Source organism: Orycteropus afer, unplaced genomic scaffold, assembly GCF_000298275.1.
Source record: "Orycteropus afer afer isolate SDZICR_OR568_19922 unplaced genomic scaffold, OryAfe1.0 scaffold00010, whole genome shotgun sequence".
NCBI lineage: Eukaryota > Metazoa > Chordata > Mammalia > Tubulidentata > Orycteropodidae > Orycteropus > Orycteropus afer.
Window position 1 is genome coordinate 21,475,263 of NW_006921597.1, and position 17,940 is coordinate 21,493,202.

A 17,940-nucleotide genomic window follows, 5' to 3' on the forward strand; every position below is an offset into this window, starting at 1 on the left:
ATAGTACTTCAGGATAGATCTTGAAACATTTCTTGTGATGATCAATGACACACCACAATTTGTCATTCCTGGTGTGGTAGTTATGTTTGTGTGTCAACTTGTCTGGGCCTGGTTGAGTGGCTGGGCAGCTGGTGGTAGTTATTCCCCATGATGAGACTGGCAATCAACTCCATGGTGGGATCTACCACAAGCAGCTGAGTAGCTGCCTTTGGGTATGTGGTCTGCTTCCTGTTTATAAGGAGAAGCTTTGAGAATGGTCTCTAGCTTATGGCACACTTGGACCCTGCAGGTAGCCATGTCGTTGCTCAGCAGCCTGCTATGCTCTGCCGACCTTGGGACTTACAATGGGCTTAAGTTAATGGCCTGCCATGTGGTTTGGTAACATTGGGACTGTGCCTTTTTATTTGGCAACCTTGGGGCTTCTCAGCCTCAGCAGCTAGCAGCTGTCTGAGTGAAGAAACGCCTCTAGCTCCAGTGGGCCGGGAACAGGAGGCAAAGTTGGACCCCAAGGTTGTGGGGCTTTCACCCAGCCCCTAGAGCCTGACACTTTGAACTTGGACTTAAAGCCTTCAAACTCTGAGAGAATAAACTCCTGCTTGTCAAGGCTATCCCATTTGTGGTATATTCTTGTCAGAGCGGCACTAGGTAACCAGAACACCCGGCAAAGTAGATCATATGATTGCCTGATTTAAAATGGCCCAAACCAGTCAATTTCAGCTTACAAATGCCTAGGATATAGATCTTTATGCATTCCATTTCATTTTTGACAACTTCCAAGTTTCCTAGATTCCTACTTCGTACATTCCGTGTTTAGGCACTACACTACCAGAGCTGTTGATTATTAATGGATGTTCACAGCTGTTTCTTCCCATTTTGAGTTGTGCTACATCAGCAAATGGAGGTCCCTAAAACTTTATTCCATCCATGTCATTAAGGTTGACTCTTCTTTGAGGAGGCAGCTCTTCCCTAGTGGTATTTTGAGTGCCTCCCAACCTGAGGGGCTCATCTTCCAGCACTATATCAGGCAATGTTTCAGGGCTATTCATCAAGTTTTCCAGTACTATAGCAGACAGTGTTTCACTGCTATTCATAAGGTTTTCACTGGCCAATTCTTTGAGAAATGAGTGGTCCCTTCTTCCTAGTCTGAGGCTGGAAGCTCTGCTGAATCCTGTCCACCATGGGCAACCCTGCTGGCATTTGAAATACTGGTGGCATAGCCTCCAGCCTCACTGCAACATGCAAGCCACCACAGTAGGACAGACAGACAAGTGGTGAAGGGTCATCATGAGTTTCCTGCAAAAGGCCTTTTAATGAATGCTTTCAGATGCAAGTCCTCTGTGCCTTAAAGAACTACCATCCAAGGTGTGCAACCACAGAATCTAAAACCACTCGGTTTTAGATACCATCTAACCCACCACAAAAACCAGAGTCATTGCCCTCCAGTCGATTCCAATTCATGGCCACCCCCATTGGGTTTCCAAAGCTGTTAGTCTTTAAGCAGAGCAGCTGGTGGGTTACAAACTCCGATCTTTTGGTTAGTAGCTAAATCCCTTAACCACTGCACCATGAGAGCTCCTTCCATCTAACCCTAGTCCCTCATTTTTATGACTGGCAAACTGGCCCAGAGAAGTCTTACAGAGGAACACGGAAAAGAGATCCATGTGAGACAAGCCCTACGTGGCCCAGTTTCTAAACCAAGAAAACTGTCCATCTCTGAGCAGTTTGCCAAATTGCCAAGTCGGAAGGGTGGCTAAGAGATCTTTAAGACGAGCGAAAAGACTTTAGGCAACCCCCCTAACCCAGCAAGCACGTAAACACTATTTGTCTGAATTTATTCCAAGTTCTTCACCTTAGTTTTGTGCCTTCGCAAACATTTAATCAATAGTTGTTCTCAGGTTTTGATGGATCTCAAGTTCTGTAAAAGGGCTCATACCTTGCACCTCTTTGAAGCTGCTTTGTTACGCTGAAACCCACGACTGTCTGGGGACTTCCTTCTGGTATTAGTACCCTGGACGGCAGAAGGAGCAAAATTCGCGCCACGGCCCCCACAACTCTTTAAACTCCCCAGGGACCCGAGTCCCACTCCGGTGCCTTTTCACTGCGGTAGGCGGTGCCAAGCCCGTCCCTCCGACCGCCTAGCGAAGGCCGGCGCAGGGCGAGCTCCTCCCCGAACAGCAGCGGGAGCCGCCACACCCTGCGTAGTACCCAGCGGAGGTCGGGTGGGTCTCTGTCCTGCGCTCTGAGCGCGAAGCTGAACCTTGGCCCCAGAAGACGCCCCAAAGGCGGTTCCGCCGCGGCCCCTCCCAGCCACAGCGGAGCCTTTGCGCGGGTCAGACCCGGCTGCCCACGGCTCTTGAGCTCATAGTCAGGGCGGCAGCGCGCTCGGCCTCCAAGATTCCTTCCCCTGGGCTGCCCGCGCCGCCAGAACCATGCTGCGCTGGCTACGGGGCTTCGTGCTGCCCGTGGCGGCCTGCCAGGACGCGCAGCCGCACACGCGTTACGAGACCCTGTTCCAGCAGCTGGACCGCAACGGGGACGGAGTGGTGGACATCCATGAGCTGCACGAGGGCCTCAAGAGCCTGGGCATTCCCCTGGGCCAGGACGCCGAGGAGGTGGGTCGTTGCCGGGGCGCGGGCCTGTGGGTAGGCAGGGGTGCGGGGACTGGAGACGCTGCCAGGACGAGGGCGGCGGCCCTAGCTCTGCTAGGAGGAAGGCGGAACTGTGGTTTCCAGCCCGCGGAGGCTCGGGGTCAGAAACGCCGTAATGCGGCTAGGGGCCATTTACTCTGCAACGCAGATGCTGGTCGGGATTAGAAAGGCAACCGGTAGTTTTCCAAATGTTCACTGAGTGCTGTGAACACTCCGCCCCCCAGGCACTGTTACAGTTTCCTACCTTGTACCACAGATTTTTTTGGTCTGAATCCATCCTAGGTCCTTTACCTGCGTTTTGTATTAATCGTTGATAATTCTTGGATTTAAGGTGGGTCCCAGGTTTTGTAGCAGGGCTCAAACTTTGTATCTTTTTGAGGCTGCTTTGTCACACCAGCTAGTTTTACCTAGTTCCAAAGACGAGCCTTTTGAAAAAACCGCCGACTTCCTGTTGAGGAGGAGAGGCAGCATTCCATCTTTGAGACGTTGTTAAGGTATGGCCTTGAGTACATAAATTGATCGGAAGAGTTGGCCCGTTGTGCAGAGAGCCATTTCAACTTATGCAGTCTGTGAGTCATTTTAATTGTGTCCCTGAAGTTCAGTCCCCTTAGCGGGGTGGGGATATTTGGAATGTCTCCAACTCCACTGAAGCGTAAGAGGATACTGCGGCATTCCCTCTCTAAAGAGGGAAAGTGTTAAGGGCTAACAACTGTTTCATAGTCGTATCTTTCAATGTCTTTAATAGTTATAGGCCTATTCAATTTACTTTTTTTATTTTCTTGAGTAACGTTTAATAAGTTAGTTTTTTTTTTTTTTTTAGGAAACTTATAATTTTGTCTAAGGCTTATAATACTTGGTTATGATTTTATAGAAGTTCTGGCTGATATTTCCATTCCCAATATTTATCTTTTCAATCGTGCCCCAAAGGGTTGTCTATTTTATTCATACTTTGAATGAATCAACTTTTGATACTTTTGCTGATCATCCCTGTATTTTATCTCATTAATTTCTACTTCATTTCCTTCTGCTTTCTTTGAGTTTACTTATTTGCATTTTTTCTTATTTATTATTTTCTTATTTTATTGAGTTGAATGCTGTTAAGGATTGAATTATGCACCTCCAAAATATATGTTTTCAATTATAAACACTATACCTGTGGTTATGATCTTATTTGCGAATATTTTTTGTTATGTTAATGAAAGTACTTGTGCAGGGCATTTTCTGAGTCAAGCTCTTTTGAGATATAAAAGGAGCAGATTAAGGGAGCCAGAAATGGGGGGAACTAGATAACCATGCCACATGAAGATCACATGGGAGCGAAGGAATAGGAGCTGAAGAGACCTGGACCTTCCTCCAGAGTCAAAAGAGATAGAAAGCCTTCCATTAGAGCCGATGCCCAGAACTGAACTTCTAGCCAATAAAAATAAATAAATTTTTTGTTAAAGCCACTCACTTGTGGTGTTTCTGTTATAGCAGCACTAATAACTAAGATAATATTTGACTGCTGACAGCTTTTACAACTCACTAGGCAAATGTTTTAACTCATTCATTTAGAGCTGTGTTGTTGTTGTTAAGTGCCGTCGAGTCGGACCCGACTCATAACGACCCCTCCTTGGGTTTCCGAGGCAGTATCACTTCGGAAGTAGATTGCCCCATCTTCCTTCTGAATTTAGAGCTGTACTGTCCCTTTATTCACTTCTTTAGCTGCAGTGGAGCCAGGGTGGTGCAATGATTAAAATGCTCAGCTGCTAACTGAAAGGTCAGTGGTTTGAGCCCACTAGCCACTCTGTAAGAAAGATATGGCAGTCTGCTTTTGTAAACATTTACAGCCTTGGAAGTCCTATGGGACAGTTCTACTGTGTCCTTTAGGGTCACTTGATGGCACTGGATTTGCTGTTTTTTGTTTTAGCTGCAACCACAAGTTTGTATTTTTGTTATTATTTAGTTCTAAATATTTTCTAATATGATCTCATCTTTGACCTATGAGTTATTTAGACATGTTTTAAATTTCCAAATACATGTTTTTTTTTGTTGTTGTTGGTTCTTTGAAACTATGAATGAAATAGTCTTCTGGTAAGATTGATTAAGAAAAGGAGGAAAGAACTCAATCAGGAATTAAAACTTCAATTTTCCAAAATTTATATAAAAACAAATTATATTTTTTATAAAATTGTGTGTAGAACAATATGGCATATTACTGTAATATGTGAATACTTTATGCATACCAAAAAACTCACTGCCATCGAGGCAATTTGACTCATAGCTACCCCTCCTTGGGTTCCCGAGGCGGTATCTCTACAGAAGTAGATTGCCCAGTCTTCCTTCCAAGGAGTGGCTGGTGGGTTTGAACCTCCAGCCTTCTGATTAGCAGTCATATGCCTTAGGCACTAAGCCACCAGATCTCTCAACATAGATGCATATAAAATATACTTTATATATATATATATATATATATACACACACACACACACACACACACACACACACACACATGACTTCTTGTGCTCATTCTGGATATTACTACTAACCCCAACCCAAACCCACTGACATCTAGTTGATTCTGACTCATAGCAACCCTATGAGAATGAGGAGATATTACTAGACATTGCTGACTCAACCCTAGAACTCTTTTTTGACTTGTACACTCTTCAGTAAAATGTTAATAATGATTATTTTTGGGTGTAGGTAGATTGCTTTTTTTACTTTTTTCTTTACAGCTTTTATATTGTTCCAGTGTTTAAAAGGGAACAAGCACTATCTTTCTAATTAGGGAGAGAAATGAAGTTATTTTCATTTTGGAAAAAGAAATATTATAAATATCATCTCCTCTGTGAAGTTTTTCTGGACCATGCTTTGTGGTACAGTTGATTACAGCCTGCTCTGTGTAGGACCTTTGTCTCACACATCACTTCTTTTTATAGATTGAATTGTATTCCTCCCAAAATTACGCCACTGCTGTGAAGTTGATTTTGACTTACAGCGACCTATAGGACAGGGTAGAACTGCCCATAGGGTTTCCAAGGCTGCAAATCTTTATGGAAGCAGACTGCCACAGAGTGGCTTGTGGGTTCCAACCACAACCTTCTGGTTAGCAGCCAAGCTCTGTAACCACTGTACTACCAGGGCTTCTTCCTCCAAACATATGTGTTGTAAATCCTATAAAGGAGCTCTGGTGGTGCAGGGGCTAAGGCATTTGGCTGCTAATCAAAAGGTTGGTGGTTCAAACCCACCTGCTGCTTAGTGGGAGGGGGGTGATGAGGCAGTATGCTTTTGCAGAGATTTACAGCTTTGGAAACCCTATGGGGCAGTTCTGTTTTGTCCTATAGAGTTGCTATATGAGTCTGAATCCACTCAGTGGCAGTGGGCTAAGTCCTAATATGTGTGGCTGTAATCCCATTTGGGAATGTTTTTTCTTTGTAATGTTAATGATGTGGTATTGGTGTAAGATGTGTTTTCAGCCAACCTCTTTGGAGATGTAGAGAGTGGAATAAGCAGAAATGGAGGGAAAGATACAGGCCACATGATCGCCAATCACACTGGTCTAGGGGTGTCATAGATTGAATTGGGTCCCCAAAAAGTTTGTGTTGTAAATCTTTATACCTCATTTGATATTGGGATTTCCTTGTTATGTAATGAGCCATATCAATGTAGAGTGTATTTTAAGGAAATCACTTTTGAGATATAAAAAAGCAAATTAGGCACAGAAGAAAGCAAGCACAGGTAGGGGAAAAGAGATGTCACACCAGGTGAAGATTGCCAAGGAGCCAAGGAATAGACGTTGAAAAGACACAAGGACCTTTCCCCAGAGTGGACAGAGTCTTCCTTTAGGACTGGTGCCCTGAATTTGGACTTCTAGCCTCCTAAACAGGAGCTCTGGTAGCATAGTGCCTGAGGCATTTGACAGCTCACCATACGGCTGGTGGTTCAAACCCACCAGCCACTCTTCAGAAGGAAGGTTGGGCAATCCACTTCTGTAGTTATACTGCCATGGAAACCCAAGGAGGGGTCGCTATGAGTTGGGTCTGACTTAGTGGTACATAACAACACAACAGCAGCTTCCTAAACTGTGAGAAAATAAATTTCTGTTCATTAAAGCATTCACTTGGGGGATTTCTGTTACAGCAGCTCTAGATAACTAAGACACAGCTGTTAGAATGTCCATATGGTATTATTTTGATTTGTTGACTGTGTCCTCCACTAGAACAGGCATCTTGAAGATGGGGCTGTGTGGTGGTTTTCATCTAATCAAAGTAAAAAAAAAAAAAAAAAAGATTTGAGGTTATAATTTTTTAAATACTTGAGATAAGGCAGTAGCCTCTTTGAAATAATTTAAAAATATAAAACTTAAATGTAAAGCAGTTGTTAGGGCTTCTGTTTGTAGCATAGGTAATACAGGATAACCAAATATTCTGTTGCAAGATGCCTAGAAATGCTGGGTATAATTTGATAAACATATTTTTAGGTGCATAGCTAAGCTTGTAAGAAAATAAGAAAAATCCACTCAGACTGCTTGGGTTAACCTGGCTCTGCCACTTACTAGTTAACTTTGGGCAGTTTTCTTAACCTCTTGGCCTGAGTTTCCTCATTGTTGTTGTTTTTATGTGCCGATGAGTCGGATCCAACTCGTAGTGACCCCTCCTTGGGTTTCTGAAGCGGTATCACTATAGAACCTTCTTTCTGAGGAGTGGTTGGTGGGTTTGAACCGCCAGCCTTCTGGTTAGCAGTCAGTGCCTTAGGCATTATGCTACCAGAGCTTACTAGACTAGACAAAAACTAATAACAACAATTTCATAGAGTTACTGTAAAGAAAAAAAAAGAAAATATCTAAAGTACTTAGAGTAATAAAACCATACCTGTTGCCTCTGAGTCAATTCCAACTCATAGTAACTCTAGAAAACAGAGTAGAACTGCTCAACAGAATTTCCAAGGCTGCAATCTTTAGGAAGCATGCTGCCACATGTTTTGCCCATGGAGCAGCTGGTAGGTTTATACCTTTTGGTTAACAGCTGAGCACTTCACCACTCTGCCACCAGAGCTTCTTTGAATAATGCTCTATATTTAATCAGTAAACTATCAGTCATTAAATTAACTATTACTGTTACTGCAGTCACCACTGAAAGAGAGGGTGTCAAAATCTCCCTCTATTCTTGTGGATTTGTCAACATGTCTTTATAATTCTGTCGGTTATCTTCTTTTATGTTTTGAGGCCATGTTCCTAGATGTATTCAAATTTGAATTGTTATATCATCCTGGTAACTTGTTCCTTCTATCATTATTTATTTATTTATTTGTTTTCCTACCTTTATAGCATAATAGGAGCTCTGGTGGTGTAGCGCCTGAAGCATCTGACTGCTAACTAGAAGGCTAGCGGTTCAAACCCACCAGCCACTCCTTGGAAGGAAGATAGGGCAATCTACTTCCATAATGATACCTCCTCGGAAACCCAAGGAGGGGTTGCTGTGAGTCAGATTCAACTCGATGGCAGTGATTTTTTTTTTTTAATAGCATAATTTCCCCTATATCATTCAAATGCTTGAATCATCCCACCACCCAGGGCATACCCCTTAACAAGCACATTTTCCCAGGTCTTCACTGGTGAAATCTTCAGCAGTTGAGTTCCAATTTGGGCAAGGGATTATCCTTGCCCCACATTGCAATCAGGGTGGAGCCCTCTTTGTCTGCCAGGCAGTGAGTGAGCAGTCCCTAAGCCCCATGTTTCTGCCTCTTTTCTTGATGACTCCTGGTATTGCCTGAGTCTGTTCTGGTCCTCTGATGAGCAGACACCAAGGTGGGATTGGGTGTTCAAAAGATTTATTTTGGGTAATGCCCTAAAGGATAAGAGAAGAAGCAGGATTAGGCAGAGGGAGTCTTCCGACAGTGATGCAAGTTTGTTGTTGTTAGTTGCCATTGATTCTGACTCATGGTGATCCCATGTAGTTCTACTCTGTAGGTTTGAATGGGGGTGACCTTTTGGAAGCAGATTACCAGGTCCGTCTTCCAAGGTACCTTGGGGGTTGGAACTGCCAACCTTTCAGCTAGTAATTGAGCAGTTAACATTTTGAATCACCCAAGGACTTCTGATGCTAGTTTGACACTTGTGAAAAGAGTTCAAGAAGGAAATGTTAGCTTAGGAAGAACTTCAGAGCAAAGCACGGTTCTGAGAAAGTCTCAATTAAGCTGCTGGGGATTCACTGAGGAAATGTTATCTGTTAGGGGCATTCTGCACTGGAAGCCTGGCACTAGTTGCCTGCTTTGTCTGGTCATTGGTTGGAGCATCCTCAGGCAAATGTTGATTTGGTGGGAGTGCTGTAGTGGGTCTAATGGTGTAGCAAGGTAGGCTGTCAATTAACTCTGCTCTGAAAGCAGATTCTCTTGAAGGACATTCTGACCTGTGCAATTGCTTGACTACCATAGACTACTCCTTATATCACATAGACCCACTTCTTCACATAGGTTTGGGGAACACTTCTTGGTTCTCATGAGGCTCTTTTCCTGGGAGGAGACTTAGAAGAGGAAGCTGATGGGGTGAACTATAGTCCCCATCACTTCAATTGGTCTGCCAGTTTGTCATACTGTGGTAGGTTGCATGTTTTTGTGTGTCTTGAGGCTATGTCCCCAGTATTTTGAATATCAGCAGGGTCACCATGGTGGACAGGTTTCAGCGGAGCTTCCAGACAAAGACAGACTGGGAAGAAGGATAGAGCCTCCCTTTCTGAAAAAATAGGCCACTGAAAACCTAATGAATAGCAGTGAAACACTGTCTGATGTATTGCTGGAAGAATTTGTGAAGAGCAGTGAAACATTGTCTGATATAGTACCAGAAGATGAGCCTCTCAGGTTAGAAGGTACTCAGAATACAACTGAGGAAGAGCTGCCTCCTCGAAGTAGAGTCACCCTTTATGACATAGATAGAGACCTTTTGAGACCTTCATTTGCTGATAGGGGATGTCTCAAACTGGGAAGGAATAGCTGTAAAGATTCATAAATAATTAGAATGTGGAATGTACAAAGTATAAATCTAGGAAAATTGAAAGTTGTCAAAAATGAAATGGAAGCATAAAGATTGATATCCTAGGCATTAGTGAGTTGAAATGAACTGGTATCAGGCAGTTTGAATCATATAGTCATATGATCTACTGTGCTGGGAATGACAAATTGAAGAGTTATGACATCACATTCATCATCACAAAGAACATTTAAAGATCTGTCCTGAAGTACAATGCTGTAAGTGATAGGATAATATCCATACACCTACAAGGGGGACCAGTTAATATGACTATTATTCAGATGTATACACCAACCACCAAAGTGAAAGATGAAGAAATTGAAGATTTTTACCAACTTCTGCAACCTGAAATTGACCAAAAATGGAATCAAGGTGTATTGATTATTGTTGGTGATTGGAATGAGAAAGTTAGAAATAAATAACAAGCACAGGTAGTTAGAAAATATAGCCTAGGTGATAGAAATGATGCCAGAGATCGCATGATGGAATTTTGCAAGACCAACAACTTATTCATTGCAGATACCTTTTTAAAACAACATAAATGGCAACTATAATGTGAACCTTGCCAGATGGAATACACAAGAATTAAATAAACTACATCTGTGGCAAGAGGTGATGGAGAAGCTCAGTATCATTAGTCATTAAGAGCTGCCTGTAGAACAGACCATCAATTACTATATGCAAGTTCAAGTTGAAGCTGAAGAAAATTAAAACAAGTCCACGAGAGGCAAAATATATCCTTTATTATATCCCATCTGAATTTAGAGATCATCTAAAGAATATATTTGATGCATTGAAAGCCAGTGATCAAAGACAGATGAGTTGTAGGATGACATCAAAAACATCATACAAGAAGAAAGCAAATGGTCATTAAAAAGACAGAAAAGGAAGAGAAGACCAAAATGGATGTCAGAAGAGACTGCAACTTGCTCTTGAATGGTGAATAGCTAAAGCAAAAGGAAGCAGTGTTGAAATAAAAGAGCTGAACAGAAGATTTCAAAGAATAACTGAAGAAGACAAAGTTATTATAATGAAATGTGCAAAGACCCGAAATTAAAAGACCAAAAGGGAAGAACACGCTCAGCATTTCTCAAGCTGAAAGAACTTAGGAAAAAATTCAAGCCTTGAGTTGCAGTATTGGAAGAGTCTGTGGGCAAAATATTGAATGATATAAGGATTCATCAAAAGAAGATGGAATGCACAGAGTTACTCTACCAAAAAGAATTGGTCAACATCCAGCCACTTCAGAAGGTAGCCTATGATCAAGAACCAATGGTATTGAAGAAAGAAGTCCAAGCTGCACTGAAGGAATTGGAAATAAAACAAAGCCCTGGGAATTGATGGAATCCCTGTTGAGATTTTTCAGCAAATGGATGCAGTGCCAGAGGCACCTATTCATTTAGTCAGGAAATTTGGAAGACAGCTGCCTGGTCAATCAACTGGAAGAGATCCATATTTGTGCCCATTCCAAAGAAAGCCAATCCAACTGGATATGGAAATTATCCAACAATATCATTAATATCACATGCAAGTAAAATTTTGCTGGAGATAATTTAAAAAATGGTTGCAGGACTATATTGACAGGAAACTTCCAAAAATGCAAGCTGGATTGAGAGGCAGACATGGAATGAAGGATATTATTGCTGATATCAGATGGATCTTGGCTGAAAGCATAGAATGCCAGAAATATGTTTACCTGTGTTTTATTGACTGTCTAAATGCATTCAAATGTATGGATCATAACAAATTATGGATAACACTGCAAGGAATTCCAGAACACTTAATTGTGCTTATGAGGAACCTGTACATAGACCAAAAGACAGTTCGAACAGAACAAGGGAATACTGCATGGTTTAAAATCAGGAGCGATGTGCATCAGGGTTGTATCCTTTTGTCATATTCAGTTTGTATGCTGAGCAAATAATCTGAGAAGGTGGACTCGATGAAGAAGAAGGTGTGGAGGAAGACTCATCAACAACCTCCGATATGCAGATGACAGAGTCTTACTTGTTGAAAGTCAAGATAACTTGAAGCACTTACAGATGAAGATCAAAGTCTATAGTCTTCAGTGCGAATACACCTCAACATAAAGAAAACAAAAATTCTCACAACTGGACCAGTAAGCAACAGCATGATAAATGGAGAAGAGATTGAAGTTGTCAAAGATTTCATTTTACTTGGATCCACAATGAACATGCATGGAAGCAGCAGTCAAGAAGTCAAGAAATCAGATGTCATATTGCACTGGGTAAATGTGCTGCAAAGACCTCTTTTAAAGTGTTGAAGAGCAAAGTTGACACTTTGAAGAAAAGTTGTGCCAAACTCAAGCCATGGTATTTTCATTTGTCTCATATGCATTTGAAAGCTGGACAGTGAATAAGGAAGATGGAAGAAGAATTGATGGCTTTGAATTGTGGTATTGGTGAAGAATACTGAAAACACCATGGACTGCCAGAAGAATGAACAAATCTGTGCTGGAAGAAGTGTGGCCAGAATGTTCCTTGGAAGCGAGAATGCACAGACATCTACTTAATTATGTTGTCAGAAGGGACCAGTCCCTGGAGTAGGGTATCAGGGTCAGAGACAAAGGGGAAGACCCTCAAAGAAATGGATTGACACAGTGACTACAACAATAGGCTCAACTATAGCAAGAATTGTGAGAATGGGGTAGAAGTGAGCACTGTTGCACTCTGTTGTACATAGAGTCACTATGAGTTGGACTTGATGGCACCTAACCACAACAACAACTTCATTTGGTCACAGCAGGTACTCATCATTTCTCCTCTTTATGATACATCCTAAATTCTACCCAATCTTAGTTATCATGTCTCTGGGTCTTGATGGTAGGTCTCAGATCTTCATTCCTGAGGAGTCTGAGCTTCTCAGACTGGTGCTGCTGCATAGGCAAGGAAGTATCAGGAGACATCCATATGGATTACCTTAGTTCCATACATACTCCTTTGTATCCCCATCGTATAAAAGCTGTCCTATCTCTTTTTGTTCAGAGTTAATTACCCCTACCAAGATGGCAACTCCTTGCCTATTGGTCCCTAGGCAAAAGGAGTTCAAAATGCCATGGTGACAGCCGTAGCTTGTGGTTCAGTGAGACCCTTGCTTTGTCCCCTGGCAAAAGTACATTCCATTTGGGCACTAGGACCTCTGACCCTACAGAGCCCAGAGTTGTGGGGAAAGGGAGCAAAAAGTCCTCAAATAGGTGGTTATGAGTAATGGTAAGTTTTATCACTCCTACTTCCACCTCATGGTTCCTGGACCTGTATATTCTTCCTTTCAGAGTCACAAAGCCAAATACAGGTATCTAATTAGTTACATATATTGCATCATGAGGATGACACCTAATATTTGCCAAATATTATCTCCTGGATAGTACTTTGTGCTTGCAGTTGGCCATTTCAGCCATTCTGTGAGGCCAACTTTTCTGGATGGTGTGCTATGTGATATGGCTACTGAATTCTTTGGTCATGGGCCCACTCTGTACCTCTTTTACTATGAAGCAAATCCCCTGGTTGCATGCTGTCATGTGGGATTTCATGCTTGGAGGTCAGGCATTCCATAAGCCTCCAGATAGTGGTGCTTGCTCTGCAGGCAGGAAAGGGAAGCTTATGCCTGGAAAAGGACACAGAAGGATGAGCCACTGGCCCTGTCGGTCTACACTGTATTTGATTTGCCACCCGGTGGCCAGTTGGTTGCCTTGAAGAACTGTGCTATATCAGGGGCTCAGCATTTGTCTCTTTTGCTTATAAGTTGGACATTCAGAGGCAACAGAATTAGACTGACCAGATAATTGAGGGACAATGCTGTTGGGCCCATGTATAACTTCCATTCTAGCATCATGGCCACCCTGTAGTTCCATGGTGGCCTTTGATAACTGCTGGTCAATATCAGCTGGCCAAGTCATTTGATCTATTTGGTTGTTTGTTGTTGTTGTTGTTGTTATGTGCCCTCGATTCGGCCCCGACTCATAGCGACCCCTCCTTGGGTTTCCGAGGCAGTATCACTACTTTGGTTGTTTAGTACCTCTTTTATGGTGAATGTTTTCTGATGGGCATTAATGTATGATACAAAAGAATTTACCCATTGTGCCCACTCCCATATATTATCCACATGCTTCTACTCTTGACCTCCTTTTCTCTGATCCTCCTGTCCTTTTCATCTGCATCCTTTACCAGTTGGGCAAGACATTGGCCACTGCTCAGTAATCCATATATAGTCTTACCTTGGACCATTTCTCCTTCCACACAAAGTGGTTGACTGCCCACTGGCAAGAGTTTTCTCCTGTACTGTCTTCAGAGCCCCTTCCCAGATGTTGCAATGCAGCTGCTTTCAGTTTTTGGATTGCAGCCACATACTGAGCCAACATATCAGAAAACCAGGCTCTGGCTTTTTCCTCTCATTTATCTGGGGTTAGAGAAAGAAGGATTATATAGGAAAAATCTTAGACCACGGTCAAGTTTTGCATTAGTCTCAGTGGCTGATCGGGAACTCCCTGAGCCAGTGTTTTCTGTGAGGTGATAATATATGTAGAAGTGGCCCAGCTGTAGTTTCCCACATGCTCAGTCATTGGCTGGATGCAGCCCAGTGGAAACATGGCCTTGGAGCTCACTGCAGTGCACCCGAAGGTTCCATGGCTATGTTGTTGTTAGGTGCTGTTGAGTTGATTCCAACTCATAGCAACCCCTTTGTACAACAGAATGAAACACTGCCCAGTCCTGTGTCATCCTTACAATCCCTGTTACACTTGAGCCTATCATTGCAGCTACTGTGTCAGTCTTTCTTGTTTTCCCCTTTTTCTTTGACCCTCCATTTGACCATGCATGATATCGTTTTCCAGGGACTGGTCCCTTCTAACAACATAACCAAAATAGATGAGATGAAGTCTGGTCATTCTCATTTCCAAGGAGCATTCCAGCTGCACTTCTGGCCATAGCTATAGTGCTGGTCAACTGTGCTCAGGATGTCAGGAAGAGAGATTTGAGTAGTACCACTCCATGTTCCCCACAATGAGCTCTTTGGAGTCCTTAATAATTTTTTTGAGTTGTAAAGAGATCCTGAGACCAAAAAGTTTGAGAACCACTGCTCTACATAATCTTTTAATGGCTGCGTGATACTCTGTTGAATGTGTGTATCGTAATTTCTTTTACTATTTTCTATTGATTATATTCGTCTTTTTCCCATTTTAGTCCAATCATTTTCATAAGATAAATTATGAGAAGTAGAAATTGCTAAGTCCCAGACTACACACATCTTAAAGTGGAATATAAAGTGCCTTTCAGAAACTTTGCACTTGTTTCCACTCTCTGTTGACTGACAGTGCCTGCTTCTCCTCATCCTTACCCATAATGGATATCATCAGTTTTCATACACTCTCTCATTCTGAAAGTGAAATATGCTTTTGCATGATTAATTTGCGTTTCAGTAGTGACTCACACTCACTGCTGTGGAGTCAATTCTGACTCATAGCAACCCCCTTTGGGTTTCCAAGGCTGTCAATATTTATGGAAGTTAATGTGTTGGAACCACTGACCTTTTGGTTAACAGACAAATGCTTCAACCACTATACCACAAGAGCTCCTTTTAATAGTGACTAGTAAGGTTGAATAGGGAGCTCTGGTAGCATAGTGGCTAAGGCACTTGACTGCTCACCAGAAGGCTGGCGGTTCAAACCCACCAGCCACTCCTCGGAAGGAAAGTTGGGCAATCCTACTTCCGTAGTGATACTGCCTCGGAAACCCAAGGAGGGGTCGCTATGAGTCGGGGCCGACTCGACGGCAAATAACAACAACAACAACAGTAAGGTTGAATAGGGAGCTCTGGTAGCATAGTGGCTAAGGCATTTGATTGCTAACCAGAAGGCTGGCAGTTCAAACCCACCAGCCACTCCTCGGAAGGAAGGTGGGGCAATCTACTTCCATAGTGATAGTGCCTTGGAAACCCAAGGAGGGATCACTATGAGTCGGGTCAGACTCAATGGCACATAACAACAACAACAACAACAGTAAGTTTGAATATCTTAAATATTTTTTGTCTTTTTATATATTTTTAAAATTAAATGCTTATATGTCTTTTACTCATTTTTAAGTTGGGTTTTTTGCCATTTGAAAATTTGTTTTGTAAGAGGTTTTTATGGTTCTTGTTTGGTATATTAAGGATATTGGCCCTTTTCAGATGTCTTGTAAATATTCCTTTGTTTTTAGTCTAACTTCCGGTGTTTCTGTCATTCAGAAGTAATTACTGCAATTTTTATGCATTTACTTTCATAAATACATTCTTTTATGGGTTCTGCCTTGGTTTTAGTACTTAGAAAAGTCCTTATTTTCTTCAGGATTATGAAACAATTTATTCTTGTTTTCTTTCAGTGCTTTTATGGGGAGAAGCTAGTGTTTAAAGATAAGTCTTGAAGGCTCTAGTGGGGAAGGTACCTTCCGAACAGTAGTATAAGTACGTGCAGAATCTGGCATTGAATACTCTGGGGGCCACAAATCAGATAGTTTTAGTAGGGTTTAATTAGAGAGGAGAAAATGGACTGGAAGGAAACTTTGAGAGACAGTTAAGGGCCAGATCATGAAAGGCATCACGGGACTTGCTGCGTGGTTTAGAGTTTTATTATGTGAGATAGGAGCCCTTGAAAGTACTCATGCAAGAGAGGGGACATGGTCAGATTTATGATTTAGGAAGATCAGGCTGGTGCATGGAAAGTAGATTGGAATTGAGCCAAGACTGGGAAATAGTAGCCAATCAAATACTTGGAATTAGGATTATGGGGTCAATGTTTATGGATTCAATTTATGGGAATAGTAAAGAGGCACAGGATAAAGGTTTGCATAACATCCAGCACTGGAAAGATTGGTTTCTCAAATATCTAGGAATGAGAACTATAGGGTGACTTTTCAAGGGAAGGTTTCAAGATATCAGTGTGCATCTAAGATAAATACTTGAAATGAAATCTGATTTTCTGTCTTCATATTTCAAGCTTTTGTAATGAATCCAGCATTTAGAAGAAAGCAAATTCTGTTTAAATTCCTTTAGACCTTATTGGAAACATTACAGACGACTATAAGTAGAATGTAGGAAATTGGCAAAAGGAATACAATAGCTAATCCTTATGGAGTGTTCCAAAATTATCCATAAAAGGGAAGAGACTTTCAGGTAAATCCTGAAACAAAATTAAGAAACAGTTGGACGTGAAATTGCTGTAAGATTTCTTCTATGAGCTCTCTTTTCTTTGTGTTTCCAAATATCATATTATGAAATTGGTGTTTCAGAAGAAAGAAAATTCAGATTAAGTTCTCCTAGGACTCATAGAATATAAAAACATGAAAGGAGAGTAGATTGTACTATGTGGCACAGGGAGGTGGGAGGTTCAGTAGGTATGGTAACCATTACTAATTTCCCCATAACTAACTAATAATCCTATCTGCTTTTTAGAATATTCTGTTACTCTCTTCCTTCTTTTTCCTTGTTTTCATCAAAACGTACATTTGGATATTCTAAAAAAAAAAAAACAGCGTTTGGGTGTCATTTGAGGTATCTTGATGGAAAAAATCACATTTCAGGACATTAAAGAGTGAGAGAATAATCTGAATTTTAATTTACTAAAGTGAAAATCATGAGGAAAATAAAATTATGGTGAAGAATCATCAGTTTTGGCTGGAAGCATGCTTTTTTTTTTTTTTTAATTCAATTTACACTTGGAAGACTGGAACGCTGTAGGGCCAAAAAATAAAAATCTGTTTGGCTTTAGAATTAAGGCAATACAGTGGGCAAAGGGTATCTTGCTCAATAGGATATTACAGATATCTCTTCCTTCTTTATTCCTGGCATCCTTTTAGTAGCAACTCTTTATCAATATGGTGAAGAGAAAGGGGAACTAGTTTTGTAGAGTATAAAGGTATTCCGCTATTAAGTGCTAGTTCATTTGACAAATTCATTCAGTTAGTGTGGGAAATTACAGGCAATTTATAAAACTAATTTTTTTTTCTTTCCATATTTTCATAGTTACATACTTTTACTGTAATTTTTTTTTTTTTCAGAGACTTAGAATCATAAGGGGTATAAACCAAACTCAAATCCACTGTAGCTGAGTCAATTCTGATTCATGTTGTTGTTGTTGTTAAATGCCCTCGAGTCGTTTCTGACTCATAGCGACCCCATGCACAGCAGAACAAAACACTGCCCGATCCCCCGCCAGCGCCACAATCCCTGCTATACTTGAGCCCATCATCGCAGCCACCGTATCAATCCATCTCGTTGAAGGCCTCCCCCTCTTTC

At 41.7% G+C, this 17,940-nt stretch overlaps 1 protein-coding gene across 1 annotated transcript in view; it reads left to right on the top strand.

Moving 5' to 3' along the window:
• Positions 1 to 2,429: 2,429 nt before the first annotated feature.
• Positions 2,430 to 17,940, top strand: part of LOC103204734 (calcium-binding mitochondrial carrier protein SCaMC-1) — a 62,517-nt gene continuing 47,006 nt past the window's right edge. The window contains exon 1 of the mRNA XM_007949935.2: positions 2,430 to 2,612. Within this exon, the coding sequence (XP_007948126.1) occupies positions 2,430 to 2,612 (183 nt within the window). The remainder of the gene's footprint in view (positions 2,613 to 17,940) is intronic.